The 17683-nt window shown below is 45.7% G+C and overlaps 1 protein-coding gene across 11 annotated transcripts in view; it reads right to left on the bottom strand.

Moving 5' to 3' along the window:
* Window positions 1–17683, bottom strand: part of MYOT (myotilin) — a 52116-nt gene that overhangs the window by 12415 nt on the left and 22018 nt on the right. For 3 of the 11 annotated variants that reach the window (XM_075010004.1, XM_075010002.1, XM_075010003.1), the window contains 2 exons: window positions 15237–15501; window positions 3548–3724 (listed from right to left, as the gene is read on the bottom strand). In XM_075010004.1, the coding sequence (XP_074866105.1) occupies window positions 3548–3724; window positions 15237–15501 (442 nt within the window). Of the gene's footprint in view, window positions 1–3547; window positions 4150–6471; window positions 6624–6912; window positions 7060–15236; window positions 15502–17683 lie in introns of those variants that run through there. The other 8 variants (XM_075010009.1, XM_075010012.1, XM_075010007.1 and 5 more) reach the window with 8 other exon arrangements.

The following is a 17683-nucleotide window of genomic DNA, read 5'->3' as shown; positions in this document are numbered from 1 at the left end:
GCTGTAAATGTGACCGCTCTGTTTTGCTAGGCTGTGGCTTTGTGAATGTGAATTTCCAACATTACTTATTTAGACATAAGAACGTCAGGGAAAAAAAACCACCGGCACAGACATAGCCTGCGTGTCTGCCCACTCAACCCCTCTCTCGTATAATTGACGTTACCCACCCCTGGCTGGTAAGAGCTTGCCATTGGCATTGCCAGAAAGAACTATGGGAGAGATCAGTACAGGTGACAGGACAATGAATGGAAACATGTGCCTTCAGACAGCCAGAATTACACCCAGAAGGCAAGATCCATGGGGCAAAGAGAACAGAGTGCAGTTCACCATATATATGGCGTGAGCTGAATAATCAAAAGGGTAAATTATTCTCCGAACACCCCGGTGAACCAGCCATCAGAGGTCGGGCTTTCACGGCAGTCCTGTGTATTGTTGGCATATCAAAGACCGGGCCAGTTCCCTTTACATATTGCCTGCGCAAGCCAGACCTGTGTCCCCTTTCTGCCCTTTAAAATCATTGGGCACCAAAGGTCCCTCTGTCTATGTGCATAGCAGAGGGAGTGAAAAACAGCTAAAGACTGCAGTAGGCAGCACAGCAGGGATGAGAATGCGGAATGCCTGTCATTGCACACCCTCCCCTCTCTGCAGGTGGAGCAGAGAAACTTCTGCGAGCTCTCTGGAGGCTGGGGTTGTATGGCTCAGGCATAGTAACAGAGGGGATAAAGGGACTTAGTGGGGGTGGGAGGCATGGTGGAAGACAGGACCGCTCTCCTGTGCTGTCATGGGGCCCATCGGCCAGGATACAAGCAGGAGTTGCTCTGCAGGTTTTACTCCACAGCCCTGGGAGACCAGAGAGAGAGAGGACACTGAAGGGTTAGGAAAAGTGACCCCCAGAGATCCTTGGGCTGTGTGGGTTTACTCGTCAGCCATGCTTCCCCACCACTGCCTGAAGGAAGCATTAAAAACAGAAGTTTGCAGCATGTAGTTTCCCTCTGTTCCCCTCCCAGGGATTTTGGAGGAAGGTCTGAAATAACCCCAAATATCACCCCTCCAAGAAAGAGTTAAAAGATAACTTTGTATATCTCCAAAGGTAGGAGGGGTAAAAGTCACACAAGTAAGTGATGAATGGAGGGAAGATACAGCTTCCTTCTCCATTCCTTGGTAAGAACTTGGTCCATTCTTTTCGTGAGACCCAGTCTGATACCCTGCCATAGTCTGGATTGCATGTGAGAGCTCAGATATGCCGTCAGTTATGGCCAGGTATGTGTGGTTGGGGGGGTGGAAGGACTATATTGTTGTTTTCTACCTAGTAATAGGGAGAACGTGGTCTTGGTGCATTTTTCCAGAACTCTTTCTGTAGGGTAAATCCACAGCTGGACCAATTTTTTTTTTTTTTTGGGCGGGGGGGGATGGGGATCTGCCACTACCAATCATTCAAACAATAACCTGTTTAACAATTGTGTACCCACACAGATGTGGCGGCGCCTTTTGTTTGAGTTCTCAGTACCCCAGGAATTAGTTTGGTAAAACATTACAATTCAGGGGGACAATACTCAAGTCTTTCCTTTCAGGGATGTGTCCTGCAAATGTCACAGAGGTGGAGTACACCAAACCCAGCAGAAATACTGCTTGGGTAAGGATGCCCCCTCTTTCTGATCATATCTGGCTAGGAGGTTGCATAGGGTATAGGAAGAGAGTAGCATCCCTCAGAACAGTTTTGTGAACTCAGTGGTACTTTAGTTTAGAAGCAGGCAGAATGCAAACCAAGCAACAGTGTCAATGTATAGCAGGGCCTTGAATATTCTAGTGGGGGTATTTGGCCCTCATCATGCCCATATGTCTCCTTCATATTATTTTTGTTCCATGAAGAGCAAGAGACAGGACCCCTTATTTACAGTGTACGCCCTTCCACATGTTCCTCCTCCCCCACGGACTACTTCCTGCTGCTCAGAGCACGGGAGGTAGGGTCAGAAATCCTAGTTTCTCTTCCTCATGTGGGACTATTTGCCCAACCTTGGCAAGTTACTCAGCCTCAGTGTTCCTCAGTTTGCCCATCATTAGAATCATCAGGATAATCACACTCCCCTGTCTCATGGGGATATTAACTTGACTTAGAGATCCACAGTCACAGCGGAGCTGTAAAGTGCTCCATTGTATAGGTGTGGCTGTCAAATCATCACACACTCTACATTCAGTTCTGTTCTGGAGACATCTGGGGTGAGTTAAACTACAGCGAACCTACTCAGCATCACTTGCCCTTTTATCAATGACACCACAGTTGTGGTTCAGGGAACTAGTCACCAGTAGCATATAATCCAGATTTATGTCCAAAATAGAAAAGCCCAACCCTCCTACTCCCCTCCATTATTGTCCATGCAATTGCTCGGCATATTCTTCACTTGCTTCTCATATGAGCTCCAACTGACAAGCAGGAGCACAAGGGCTGGATCCAGCATCTGTTGGGGTTATCGAGTGTCTCTCTTTAGACCTCCAAGTGTGCTGAATTGCAGCCCAAGGGCTGCGTGTGAACAGTAGAACCCGTTACTTGGCCTCAAAAGATAGGGTGCTAAGATGTGCTCGAGTCGCTTCGTACAGGCTGAGCCTCTCCTGTCCAGCACCCTCAAGACCTGACCGGTGCCAAATGAGAGAATTTGCCAGACCACAGGTAGTCTTTTTTTTTTCTAGCACGTTACCAACACTTCCACTGCTTAGTGGGTCATTAGAAGACATTTAGGGGTAAATTAGACCTAAATAATAGCACAAAACACTGAGAACCAGGCAAGCCCATGTCTATGTAACGTTGTTCAGAGGCATGAAACATTTATAACCCAATGTAGTTATACCAACCTAACACCACCTTCCCTCTGCCCTATGTAGACAGCACCAACACCACTCTGTCAGCTTAGAGCATCTCCACTAAAGTGCTACAATGGCGCAGCTGTGCCCATGCAGTATTTTAAGCATAGGGCAGGTCTACATTAGGGGGCAGTGTTGAAGTAAGATGTGCAGCTCCAGCTATGCGAGTAGTATAGCTGGAGTGGACTGTATCTTAGATCAAGTTACCGTTGTGTCTCCACCGGGGAGGGTTGATGAGAGAAACTGCCCCATACATGCCCCTTATGCTTCTCATTCCAGCGGAGTAAACACAGTCGATGAGAGCGTGATCAGCACTCGATATAGTGGGTCTTTATTAGACCTGCTAAATCGATCCCTGGGGGATCAAACTCCACAGTGCTAATCTACCAGTAAGTGTGGACAAGGCCATAGACTTGCTCTCTTGCTAACACATGAATGCAAAGTATAAAGAATTTACAGTTTAGTTTCCAACGTACTGTTTTCCCACCCAGACGCCATGGGCCAATGCCTGCATGAGTAAAGCAAGTAGAATTAGGTGGGGTATGCACCAATGGGAGTTTAGTCATTAGCTTCCTTGGGGCCAGGATTTCACCCAGCATATGGACATGGGTTGGTCCATACCTGAAGCAGCATAAAAGCCACACACAAATAATTCCAAGCACGGGAAAGTTAGAAGCCTGCACATACTTACTTAGATCCCACTGTGGAAGAAGCTTGGCTGTTATAATCGGACTGTGAGGGCAACACTGAGCAGAGGAATGCAGCAGGGGACTGGTTATGCATGGCTGAAAGCCTTTGCCCAGATGACGAACTAGCAGGAGACTGTGCAGATGCAGGTGTGATGGGAAATGCAGATTCCTTAGGGGAGCTATAGGAAGATGAGGAGAGAAAGATTGGCGAGCTCAGCGATGAAGACGAAGAAAACTTCTGCTCGCTAGAGTTACGAGGCTGGATTAAAATTGATGACTGTTTGGTTTGACTGCTTGAAAATGGAGATATCTTGGGTCCTGGAGGCTGTGGTTTCCCTTGACACGTGTTCTGAGACTGGATAAAATGTTTTGGCCGCTCGTAGTTAAACATGCTTGGCTGGTACACAAAGGACCTGGATGGGAGATTACTGACACTCATAGGGGAGGTTTCGTTATTGTCCTTGCTTTTTGTAGGTGACAGTGGGCTTTGGGTTGGTGGCTGCTGGAAAATTAGATGACAGGCCACAAACTTTCTTGGCTAGGTTCCTGGGTAGAATGGAATCCCTACCTTGATGGAAGGGGGTGTCTTGCTGTGGATATATCCCTTTAGGAAGACAATACAAATAACATTGTACATTACAATTTGAGTTGTAAGTATAGTGCCGGGAGCTATCAGATGCATGAGCAACATGCTTTTGGACTGATTATTAAATATTAATAAAAATCAGTACACTATGTCTGAAGCGTTTTATTTTAAGCCATTCTAGAGCTACTTGAACAATACATTTCTGACTATAATATGGAGTTCTACCTCCCACAGCTTGTTGGTCTCCACAGCACAGTAAGTTACGTCACAAAGTAGTAAGATTGGCAATGATCCCCTTAAAACATAAACCCAGCATGACCTGATGGAGCTGCTTGCCTGGATCTGCTAGCGTTGTGAAGCACTTGCTCTGAGGTTATGCCTACACTGCAAGGTTTTTCAAAAATCGCTTATTTTGACGTTCTAACACTGAAAAGTGTTTTCTGAAAAAAATGTTCATCCTGCAAGAGCATTTTGAACTTGAGTGTTCACACTAACACGCCCAATTTCGAAATAAGAGCAATGGTGGGATGCCTCCCTGGAGGCCCGTTAAGTGCTAATTACATCTGCTTAGTACTCACTGACTCAATTTTGAAATTTGGCAAAAGTCATTTGTTTTGGTGGTGTTACTATTTTGATTTAAGTGCCCTGTTATTCCAGAATCACCAGTTTTGCTGTGTGAACACAAGTTGGTTTTTTTTGTTTGTTTGTTTGTTTTCTGGAAAAAAAATTTTTTTTCTTTAAAAAGTGTAGCTAAGCCCGAAGAGGCAGGAGCTGCAGGATCTGAGATTTATACACAGTTCTGCACCCAGGGATGGAGCATTTTTCCAGTATACCACAGAATTCAGTACTTTTGCCATGGAATTAATCAATTCACTACACTGCTGATGAAGTATAAACTGGGGTCTGTATCACATTAGTACAGTTCTTGTGTTTTTATTTAAAAATAACTTCTGAGATGTCTCATTATATGACTATAGCTAAACTTCTCAATTTAGTGTTGTAAAATAGATTGTCCATACAGTACTTTGGACATTGCCTTATGGGAGACCAAACCAATCAAATAACTTCTGAGCTTAAATTTTATAAGCAATTCAGATTCGGGGTGTGAATATGCACTCTAGAGAAGGGGTGTATGCATATCAGCCTTTTGCATATAGGAGCAGTTCACCTTGTTGAAATAATCTGCTGAGATTTGTTAGTCAGCCTGAATGTTAAAGTTGCTGCGAGTGAATGCTAATGGAAAGCATGGCTGTAGTGAATGATGTTTTTATTCCCAGATAGCATACAGGCAGTACTGATTAAGGCAGAACGTGTAGCTAGGTAAAGCACTTTTAAAGACAGGGCAAGGCAAACAGACTTCGAAGGAAGAGGTTTGATTAATTGCATTACACTTGTAAATTGCAGATGTCTAAGCTATACTTCTTATCAGTGTACAGGAGAGGCAAGTTTCATAAAAGTGAACCAAGCCAGTCTCTGAATTGAAAAAACTATTATTAAGTGCAGAACTATAAATCTACACAAATTACAGGTGCTGGAAAAAACTGTAGTCTTGTCTGAGATCAGCTGTTTTGCTGCTTGGTCTCTCTCTCTCTCTATATATATATAAATATATAGATACACACCACAGGCAGAGAATCTGTATGCCTTTCCTAGGAGAGCTCAAAGAAGGGTTCCATGAGGTCATAAATTCCCCCCGGGGGAGAGATCATATTATTAAGACATCTCTCCTGTTTTAAACAAGAGGAAAAGGCTTCTATTTCCTAGTGCTGTTGATCAGCATAGTTGTAAATTAACCATAAGTGAACAGGAATTTTCAAATAAAAAAGTCCCTAATTTCCCTTCAGCTTGTTCTTGGAATGTGAAACTAATTAGTCTAACTTCTGGATCATGGCCAAACTATTTTCTTGTTCACCAGGGCAACAAGCTGAGTTAAAACAAAGAATTTAGTAATTTTTACTGAAATATTTACAGACCCATTTTATCTACTATCTCTTTACAACCCCAACCCCTCCAGTTCTAGAGAACTTATCCAATTCTGTGCAGAAGTAATTCTGTAAAGACAGACCTTATTCAATAAATGAAAACTTTCTCTTGGAATAGGACTAGTTTACATTACAAAGTACTTTTTCCTTACAAGTAACTCGATTTCACATCAAAGACTTATTTTTCTCAGCATTTTCCTAATGAACACGCAAACTACAGTACAAACACTACATATTTCACTAAGCAATGTTTCAATGTTATTCAGTGCATCACTTTCTTTTTTAAAGTGCAGATCACACAATGCTTGTGATCAGTCCTGAAATAAAAGTGACGGGGGGGAAAAACCTCCCCACTTACCTACAGAAGATGTCACCTGGGCTTTAACCAATGTTTTAGGGAAGGGATAGTCATTCCCTGACACAGACTGTAATCATAGCTGCACTCTACTTTGTATTAAAAGACGAAGGACTTTTATCTACTGCCAGATAATGACATCTGATGCACTCTCTTGTCCACCTATCTCTGCAAACATATCAAAATAAGAGTCTCTTCCTAACCACTATCTCTTGCATTTCACAAATAACAAACAGGTCCTGTAGCACCTTCGAGCCTAACCCATTTCTTTATTAGGTGATGAGCTTTCCTGGGTAAGACCCGCTTCCTCAGATTTCGTTGCATTTCGGTTAGTTTTAATAGAATAAGTCCATTTCCCCCCAGATCTATTCTGTAAGTGCCTGGGAGCCTTTTGCAGTCTGCAAATCTACGCTGTGTAATACAAACCCGGCGCTCTACATTTACTTAGCCACTTCTTTGATTTTTCATCTCCGTGTGAAATTCCGAGAACTCTTAGTACTTGGAATCCTTTGCAGAGTCTGTGCTAGGGGCCCGATCCTTCTCCTGCTGAAGTCAGTGGTCAAACACTCCCGGCTTCCAACCCCACCAGGGCTCAATGGTCCACTCTCCTGCATGGGTGTAAAACTGAAGTGTTTCTTCCCCCTGAATAAGGAGCTGTGCTGAGGGACTGTGACTGGCATTTCCTCCAGGGGGCTGGAAAGCTTTGAGGATGGGGTGGGGCAGCCTAAGGGTCTACCGCAGGCTGCGCAAGCGGAGGATGGCTACTGAAGGGAGGGAAAAGCTACCCATGCTTGGCATTGCTGTTTCCCTTGTCTAACTGAGGAGCCGTTTTATGCAAAGGGAACCTCCAAGGCAAGTCGAGGGACTCGGATTGTGAAAGAGATGCCAGAAACAGCCCCAGAGCGGGAGCTCAGCTCGAGCTAGCCCCAGCCCCTCTTTGTTCTAGCTCCGCCCTAGCAGGCAATGCTTTCCCCTCTGCTGCAGGACAAGTTTAGCTGGCCCAGCGCCCTGCCGTGCACAGAAAATAGGCAGAAAAACGACATAGCACACAGCCACACACAGGCTGAGGGGTAACAGAGAGGAAGCCGAGCTAGTCTATATACGATCAAAACAAAAAAGCCGTCCAGTAGCACTTTAAAGACTAACAAAATAATTTATTAGGTGATGAGCTTTCGTGGGACAGACCCACTTCTTCAGATCATGAAGGCTGAGGGGGTGGGGTGGGGTGGGGTGAGATGGGGGGTTAGGTTGACACCCAGGGAAGCTGCCAGAGGAGTTAATGATCCTCTGAGTAGCACTTCACCTCTGTAAAGCACAGCCAGTGTTCCTCACAGCCCCTGTTTGAGGTGGGCAAGTAGCTTATTTTACCTCACTTTTAAGCAGGGAGGATCTGCACCTGCAGTTTTCAACACCATCGTCTATTACTCCCTTTTCATCGCTCCCCTCACACCTGCTCTTCTGAAAGCATATTGATCAGACTGGTGTGTAACCCAGGGGCTCTCAACAAGAGACACCTGTGTCCCTGAAAAAAGCAGTCCTGTAGCACTTGAAAGACTAACAAAATTATTTATTATTAGGTGGCGAGCTTTCGTGGGACAGACCCACTTCTTCAGACCAGTGGTCTGAAGAAGTGGGTCTGTCCCACGAAAGCTCGCCACTTAAATTATTTTGTTAGTCTTTCAAGTGCTACTGGACTGCTTTTTTGTTTTGATAGAATATAGACTGAGTCACTATAGGGGCTCATCTGCATACTTGGCTTAATCTAATGCTTGACCTTCCCCCCACCCACCCCCCCGACCCCTCCACTCTCTGATTTGCTCACCTTGATCATTTTTTTCTGATTTGTCCTCCTTGATTACTGTTTTTGGTTCCCTGTTGCTTAAATATTGAGTCTGTTCTGGTCTGGCTATGGGCTGAAGAAGTGGGTCTGTCCCACGAAAGCTCACCTAATAAATTATTTTGCTAGTCTTCAAAGTGCTACTAGACTGCTTTTTGTTTTGGCTTCCTCTCTGTTACTGTTGCATCTGATGAAGTAGGTCTTTGCCCGCAAAAGCTTATACTCCAAAATATCTGTTAGTTTATAAGGTGCCACAGGACTTCTTGTTGTTCTCTCTTACTGTATCCCTGAAGGTACACAGAGATCTTGAGGTCTTCTTGGCCATGTAGCCACTCATCTGAATATTTAGCTAATTTTACAACAAGCTGCATAGAAAGCACTGGTGAAATCAGGGCTGTCTGAAGCGGGGGGCAGGGCCTGGGTTAACCTTCCCCATCCCAGGTGTGGGGACCCCAGAAGCCCCACCCCCTGCTGCCAGCTCTGCCCCTTCCCCACTCCACCCCCACCCTGGCCTCCCCCCAAACAGCCTGGGCATGGATTACCTGGTGCAGGGGACAGGTGGTGGATGGCAGCAGCAGTGGCAGCCAGAGGAGGGTGCTTCTCCCCTTGCCCACTCACCACACAGTACTCTGCCACACTCTATGGCCCGCTCAGCTCCGCTTCTCCGCAGGTGGCTGGGAGGCAGCAGCGGAGCACCGCTTGGTGAGTGCAGGGTGGCCGAGGGAAGGTGATCCCCTGATGCTGTCTGTCTGCACCACCTGCACCCTGCCCCAGGTAATCCTCTGCCTCCCATCCATAGGATGAGTAGGGTGGCTGTCACAGGGCCCCCAAAAGCGTGGGGCCTGGGGAGGCCACCCCACCTCATCCCTTAGATGGGATGGTTCTGAGTGACGTCAATACAAGTTAAAGTTACACGCAGACAAGGACTTCATAATGCTGTACATACGGTATACTGGTAAACCTACAACATGTATATTCCAATAATTATGGTAAAATGAGAAAGTACGCATCTTAGTCTGCTGTGACACTTGCACTTCTGTGTCGGAATTTGTAAGCAAGTGAGGTAAGGTCTGGAGGTCGGCAAGGTGTGAAAGAGGAACAGTAGCCTGGAAAGCTCCACTCTCACTAATCTAACCCCACTCAGAAGGCATTTGAAATCACATTGGTAAAAATAACTAAGTAGTCAACATCAGCTCTTCGACCCTAAGAGTCCCAGCTGACCTGGAGTGGTGGAGTGAATCTGAAAATCCTCGCTGATGATGATGCCATTTAAGCTAAGTGCCACACTCAAGGGCATGTAGCAAGGCAGTTTGAGAAGCAGAGTTAGAGCTTCAGTTCCTTGCTTGGGTTTACTGTAACATTTTTCAGCGTTTTTAATGAGGTGGATGAGCCTGACCCGTAGCGTCCAATTGTGCTGTGTCCCCCCTTATGAAATTTCATGCCCCCCAGTTTGCTCACCCCTGTCTTAGTAGTCTGCCTGAGAATGACTCCAGAGTGAAGAACAGCAAAGCACCAAGACCTTCTCTGGTGTTCACAGAATCATGGAACTGTAAAATTTAGCAAAGGTAAACCTCTGTTCCTTTAAATGAATGCAATTTATTGAATTGTATCACTGTGGAACCAACTCTGAGTGAAAGATGCCCAAGGCCATAAGCTAGATCTAGGCAATACAAAATAGAGATATTTAAACAAACACCATCTATTAGCTCAGTGGTTCTCATCAACTGGTCCATGGAACAGAGCTGGGCCCTGAAATCACCCTGACACTGTCTTGTAAGGCAGTAAAGCTGGTCCCTTTGGTATCGAAAAGGTTGATTAAAAACTGCATCAGCACCCACGCAAAGCCTTGACTCTGTGCGTTGAGCTCTGCGAGGGTACTTAAGACAGCTGTCTACCTGGGGTTGATTTTAACCCTTTAGGCCCAATCCTGAGTTATCCCATCAAAATCAATAGGATTACTCATAGTGAAATTAACAACAGAAGTGTTGGAAGGATCAGGGCTTTAGATAGGACAAAAGGGCAGATGTGTTGATAGATCAGACACAACAACTCCCCACCAAATCAGGGACTGACAGTGTGACAGATGAAACTGGCAGGCTTGCAATCCTAACACAGTGGGTCATCCTACCCTGGGTGGATCACATCCACTTCTGCCAGGGACCAGAGCATTCTGTCTCTCTTTTATGCATGCTTAAGCAATACTTGCATAGCTTGTCCTGTTAATAAAGTGTTAGTAGATTTCTTCCTACAGATGTCCAGCAATATAAAATGCATGTAACCTTTAGATTTCCCTTCCAATCTCTTTTTTGTTGTCATTTTGGCAGTAAGAAAAGGACCAAAGAAACATTCACAACCAAAGCTCATTTTCAAATGATGCTGCTGTTGAATGAACAAATTCTCTATAGCACGTCATATTTATTTATTAGGTAATGAGTTTTTGTGGGTAGGACCCACTTCCTCAGCTCAGTCTGATCGGTGTGAGGAAGCGGGTCTTACCCACGAAAGCTCGTTACCCAATACATTAATTTGGGTATTTGCCTTTAATAAATACATTTGTTAATCTTTAAGATTTTACAGGACCACTTGTTATTTGTGAAGCTACAGACTAACACAGCTGCCCTTTGCATGGTGAATAGTAATAGGGAGGTAGCTGAGTTAGATCTGAAGAAGTGGGTCTGCCCCATGAAGGCTCATTGTGTAATAAATTATTTTGTTACTCTTTAAAGTGCTACAGGACTTCTGGTTTGTGTTGTACAGCTACCTCTCTCTGAGACAGCTACTCTCCTGAGTCTTCATAGCAGGTGTTAATGATGTACTAATTTGCTTAAATTCCTCATGATGAGCATGATTATAGAAGGAAATGAGCCAAGCCAAGAGTCTACACTTGTGAATAGGCCCTAGAGGCTTGTCTCAGGATAGTGTTAGGTTGCAAGACATCAGTTCAAAGGCAGCTTTGTCTGTTCAAGAGGCTATTACACAAAGCTAAGACTGATTTTGGGGGAATGGAAGGAATGCAGCTGATGGAACTTAAAGGTAGGAAATGGCTTAAAAGAACTGTTTTTTTTTTTAAAGCAGGGACACAGTCTACCCAATAAAAACAATGAATTTTTAAGCTTGTTCTAACAGCCAAGGATTCACTAAGTGAAAAGCATTAGACAAGACCTGTCTCTGGGTGTTAACTTGTGTATTTGCTTGTGCCCCCTAGATATCCAGCCTGCTTCCAAGGATTTTACAGGGAGCCAAAGACAAGGGGGAAACAAGAAAGGAATTCTTGTAAAGACAGAAAAAACGGCCCAAAGATTTAAGAGCTAGGTTAGTCACTCAAACCTTCTCTTTAAAGATTTTGACAGTGTTCTTGTAATTGTGAAGCTCAGCATTTTTTGTTTGTCTTTTTCTCCACCTGGGGAGCAGGGAAGAGGAAGCTAGTGAGCTTGGAGGTGTAAAGGCATCAAAAGATGGCTGCCAGCTAGAGGCTGTTTTCCAGCATGATTTACTGGTGTGTTGGGAAGAGTGACTGACTGTGCTGCTAGTAGCTAACTGGTATTTCTACAAAGAGCAAGCACAGGGAATTGTCCACCCTGTTCCTTCCCAGGCAGGGGTTTACCTTCTGCCTCTAAACTGTCTCCACCTTTTCTTTCTGGTAAGTCTCAGCTGATGCTGTTGTGCCCATGTGAATGTCTGTGTCTAAAACATTTTAGCATATAACCAACAGTGCTGATGTAGCTAGTATGTCTTGAGGGGCTTGACCTTACAAAGGCTTGCCTATAGCTAGCTTCAGCGGTGTCAGGGGTAGCATTCAGCCTGAAGTAGGCTATGCTCTCTAAAGGCTATGTGGTCATGCTTCCAGGATAATGCCCCAACTACCAGATTTTTAAAGATATTTGATGACTAAATAGGAGCCTAGGGGGACTTGCAGAAGTGGTATCCGGCTCAAAGCCACTGCAGTTCCAGTGAGAGACTTTCATTGGTACTGCAATTCTATACAGAAACAACAAGAAGTCCTGTGGCATCTTATAGACTAACAGCTATTTTGGAGCATCAGCTTTCATGGGCAAAGACCCATTTTGTCAGATTCTGTACAGATGTCTTAGAAAACATTTTATGTCTGTAAGAACCTTAAATAAAACTCACTTCCCCAGAATAAGTTAGCATCTGCCAAAATAGACTGCATAAAATTGAATTTATTGGAGACGCTGGTACAAAAACTTACCTGACTCCATGGACTCATCTAAAAACCATCCCCCTCCAAGAGATAAGAGGCTAGTGAGCTTTTACAGAGACTTCCCTAGCTGATGGTGTCAGTCGGTCACTGTAACAGCCTGCTTTGATTCGAAATATTCAACATATTAAAAAGTACAAGCAACATACTGTTAATTGTATTAGATACCCTCCTGCCATCCCAGATTGCCAGACTCTGCTAGTCAGGAGTTCTGGATTGCTGGTGATCAAGTTAACTATACTGCCCGATATTCATGTGTTCTGGGCTTAGTTCCTGATATTTGATGGTGTCAGTAATTCAGACACATTCACAACTTGGAGAAGCCTGTAGCAAGTGCTTTTTCAAAGCTGAAAACTCTCGAGGGAGCTTGCAATCAAGCTGATGGACCAAGCTGACTTCAATTGCAGTGCTGACTGTGCCCTAAGTGCTTCTCATTTGGCTGTTCACAGTCCACAGGACTCTGCCTGCAAGGAGTTTGTAAGATCAGGCCTTAGCTGGTGCCCTCCTTGATGCACCTTATTTAAACTACTCCCCTGCCTCCCCCAGCCCCACCCAAACACTTTCGCTTCCAGTAAATAAACATTACAGGCAACTATTCCCTGCCTAGTGAAATCAATAGTTAAAAATAGCCGTTCCTTTGGCGGTGAGCTTGCCTAATAGCATGGTCAGAGGAGCTGAAATAAATAGCTTGTTGGAACGGGTTGATGGGTGGATCCAAAAATGATCTGACCCAGTGTAAATGGCTTTCTGTCCCAGCACCACTTACGTGTGCTGTGAAGGTCTTGTTAAAACAAGAAGTCTTGTGGCACCTTGTAGACTAACAGATATTTTGGAGCATAAGCTTTCGTCGGCAAAGACCTGCTTCATTAGATGCATTATGCTCCAAAAGTTTATGCTCCACAATATGTTAGTCAATAAGGTTCCACGAGGCTTCTTGTTGTTGTTGAAGCTACAGGCTAACAAGGTCTTGTTACAATGCAGTGCTGGCGTTCAGCTGAGCAAGCAAGAGGCACATGCTTCTCTTTCGTGAGCCTTGTCTCCATGAAAGGTGCTGGGGAACCGTCATGTACTATCCAGTCTTTGACCCACTATATCTCCATCGCTAACGCTCTTTGAGAACTGCCCTGGGAAACGAGCACCATTACAACACTGTTCTAGGTGGGCATGAACAGGAGGGAGAAGAAAAATGGTAGAAATCCAGCTTATTTTTTTTCCTCTGGGACCAGCATTGCAACAAAGCTGGGGCCACTGGGACTTCACAGTTGTCACTGTATTCTCTGAGCAGTGGTCCCTGAGAACTTGGCAGAGGCAGGTTAGCATGGTGAGCCTCATGCTCCAGAAGAACAGAGCCCTACCAAAGGAAGTAATGCTTTACTCTAATGGAGGAACTGCATGATCTTGTGGCAGTAGTGGGGCTATGACACATGATAGAACAGTTCTGATGGTATCTTGCAGAGCAGCTGCTCAGTGCTTAACATCTATTTATATAGCTCCTCTCATTTTCCAAGTGCTTTGCAAACATGTACTGCAACACACTTAAAAGACCCCAACTGTGATCACCAATTTACATGTGGGGAAACTGAGGCACATAGGGGCTGCAACTTGATCAAGGCTATGTGGAGCTGATCTCTGAGTGGTGATTAGAAATCAGGAGTGCTTTACTCACTGTCTCATGCTCTAGTACTAGAGAGGTTTCCTAGGTGTTAATCACTTATGGTTAGCATTTTGAAAGGTATATAGCATCCAGCTGCTCCCATTGAGACCATTTGGGGGATGAATGCTCTTAAACCTGAGCCTGAATTTTGGGTGTTGAGCTCTTGGCAAAATATGGGCTTACCCGGCATGCTGACATTTGTGTTTTGGGCAAAATGAGTAACTGAAAGCAGTAGCTTCTTGCACCTGATGGCCCAAGTACCGTGTGTCTGAACTCAGGGCTGTGGTTTCCAAGTTTTGTGCAGGGATGGGATTGTGCTGAACATGGGGATGTGTATGTAGGATGGCTGGCTTGTTGTGTTTTTGGGTTTTTGTTTTTGTGTTTGTTTTTTTTTTTCTGGACAGCCCATCAGAGCTGAAGTCGTGAGTTGACACAGACTGAAAGAGCCAATTCTCTCCAGCTTAGGCTGCAATAAACTTCCTCGAAAGGTCAGCACAGAGAGGAACCCCTGGTCAGCGTGATCATCTGTCCCATTTTTACTGGGACAGCCCCTTATCTAAAAAAAATGGGCAAATTGTCCCATATTTTGCAGGGCTTTTGTTTCTAGGTGTCTCAGGGCTGCAGCCCACACTGACAGGGAGCTCCTCCATGGGGCAGTTGCCCTGTTCCCCAGGGCCCCATGCCTTGGGGCAGCAGCTCCTGCTAGGTGGAAGCTCCTCTGCCAGGGAGCTGCCACATTCTGTCTTTCCCCCCGTCTCTATTCTCAACAACCCCTGCCAGGAGGTTGTGGTGCCCCCATCGTCCACTCCTCCCTCATTGCCCCAATGCCTCACCATGGGGCAGCAGCCCCGTCACTGAGAAGCCCTGACGTGGGACAGCAGCCCCCCATCCCTGGAGGCTATACGGCAATGTGGTCACTTTACCCATAGCACATGCTTTCCAGTGGGTCACATATGCAAACAGGCATTCATGACTACAGCTCAGGTAACCGTGTGTGTGTACAAACAGGCAGCAATATAATGGACTTGAGCAGACCTCTGCTGTCCACTTGGTCTTACCAAGCAGATGAAGCCTCGGAAGAGTCCTCATAAACACCGTGAAACTCATCTGTTTCACTCTGCTGACTGTGCTGTTCAGAATTCACACGTTTCCCTTGTTTGCCTGGGGCTGGGGTCTTTTGCAGCACATTGTATGAGGGCTTGGTGGACAGATCTCTCTCCTTTACCACATTTTGGCTTCTCCTTGGTAACAAGGCTTTCTTCATGGTAGCTTGCAAAAGTGGCCTATGGGGAAGGGTTTCCAATTCTTCCATCTCATTTGCCCCTGCAAAGTATAATTGCTCACTGACTTATGCTGATACAGTGCCTTCCAGGCATAGGGTACACCAAAGAGTTTCATAAACACATTCCTTTGATTCCTCTGACTCACTAAGGAAGTTCTGCCTTATCTAGAGTGAAACTGAACCACCCCCTGAGTGAAAGGAAGCCACTTTCTTACAGAGCACAGAAATACCATTCATGTGATTGGAAGAGAAACTGAAAGGGGAAAATCTCAGGGAGGTGGGTCCATATCCCAAACTGGAATTTTGCCAGGATGTTGATGATCGCATCTTTCCTGTTGACAGGTGCCAAGAGAACTCTGACCACAAGTGACCATTCCCTCCGAGTCACACCACAGCTGAAAGAGTAATAGCCTTGTTGGAGTTCTTTGAAAAATGACCCAGAGATTCATCTCTTTCCTATTGAGCCTCTAAAGCAGTGTTTCTTAAACTCAGAGACCATCAAACACCAACAATAATCTTTATGCACGACACCAATGAAAATTTTCTTCAAAAGTTTGTCAGGCCAAAAGAAAAAAACCCAAATAGCAACAAGTACAGCAAAAACAAAAAGTAGTAATTTAATCAGGTATCATAGTAATGAAACAACAACACTGAATCTGGTTTTACTACAGAAAATGTATTTTCCACCCCAAGCACTCAAAGCACACCTGCCAGTTGTTCGCAGAACTCCAGTGCTCTGTAAAACAGAGTTTAAGAAACACTGCTCTAAAGGAAGACGGGACAAAGCTACATAAAGTTTGTGGCTTACAGGGTAATTAACAAAGTTGTGTCCTATTTTTATGACTGACCTGTGGTCCCTATACAGCTGGGGTGTGACGCTGGTTTTCTCTTTGGATTTACCAAAGGGAGTTTCATCCGCTATTGAAAGTGGCCTGAGGGATCTCCTTGATTCTTCCACGTGAGCGGTCAAAGCAACCCAAGGGGAGCAGTCCAGAGAGCTGTTAAGTTGCATTGCTGAAGCTCCTTAGGACCACTGCGAGAGCTCAGGTTTGCTGGTGTGCCAATTCCTGCCCAGTGTCTCTGGTGCTCCTGCTAGGAGCACTGCACAGACAGGCAGCAGGCATGGTCACAAAGTAGACCATCCTTCTCTTTGGTACTGGAAGAAAACCAGGGATAGCTAGGGACGTGGTAGAGGGCACGAGGGGAGAGGGGGCAGAGGCTCTGTGGCAGGAAAGGCAATGACCATCCATACCAGTGGCAATTGCAAACTAGCAGGGACAGAAAGGGTAGGGAAACTGAGGCAGACCCCAGTGAGGCCCGCAAATGGGGCAGCTGCTTTGGGGTTTGGAGCTCCTGGTGGCTGCTGCTACTGTGGCAGCAGCAGTTCCCAGAGCTTGGTGTCCTTTTAAATAGCCACTGGAGCACTGCAGGGTGCACTCCTGGAAAGGCTGGGGGTGAGGCGCAATGTGGTCAGGGCGGTGCTGAGGATTGGCTGTCCGTGGTCATATGCCTTCTGCCCAAGGCCCTGTCCCTCCTGGAAGCCCAGAGCTGAGCTACTCCCCACCTTCTCCAGGGGCCTGGTGTGGCTGTTGGCTCCCCTGTCCCCAACAGGTGCCCTACAGCCTGGCAAGGGGAAGGGTGTACAGTGATCCCAGGTAAGCAGCCATAGAGAAGGTTGTGTTCCCCCCCGCCCCCCGGTACCTTAAGAAGAGGTGAAGCAAGAGGATGCTGTGTGTTCATGGACATCAGAGGACACCCATAAAAATATCGCTGAGCTCCCAGGGCTGGGTGAGCAGAGGGAAGGAGGGTGGTTATCCTATCCATAAGGAATGCAACTGGCTACCTGGGGAGTTCGTGGGAACCATGTGCTGGGAAGAGACCCCTTACTGTTACTGTTGTGTCCTGTTTGGCTCCACCATGGTACCACTATCTGGAATGACATGATCCACCCTCCTTCTTACTCATCCTCTATTGGTTTCCAAGAAGTAGCCATGTTAGTCCATTTCAGCAAAAAATGGCGAGTCTAGTGGGACTTTTAGAGACCTAACAAACTTATTAGAGTGTTAGGACATAAGCTTTCATGAGATACAACTCACTTCCTCAGATGCTGAAGGGGAGGAAACCCAACCAGTGACACAGAGATGGGAGTGTCTCATGAAAGCTTATGTCCCAACACCCTAATAAGTCCAGTGACACTTTAATGACTATCTAGGAATTTCTCAG

Source organism: Carettochelys insculpta, chromosome 15 (genome assembly GCF_033958435.1).
Source record: "Carettochelys insculpta isolate YL-2023 chromosome 15, ASM3395843v1, whole genome shotgun sequence".
Classification (NCBI taxonomy): Eukaryota; Metazoa; Chordata; order Testudines; family Carettochelyidae; genus Carettochelys; species Carettochelys insculpta.
This window is presented reverse-complemented; position numbering and strand designations above follow the sequence as displayed.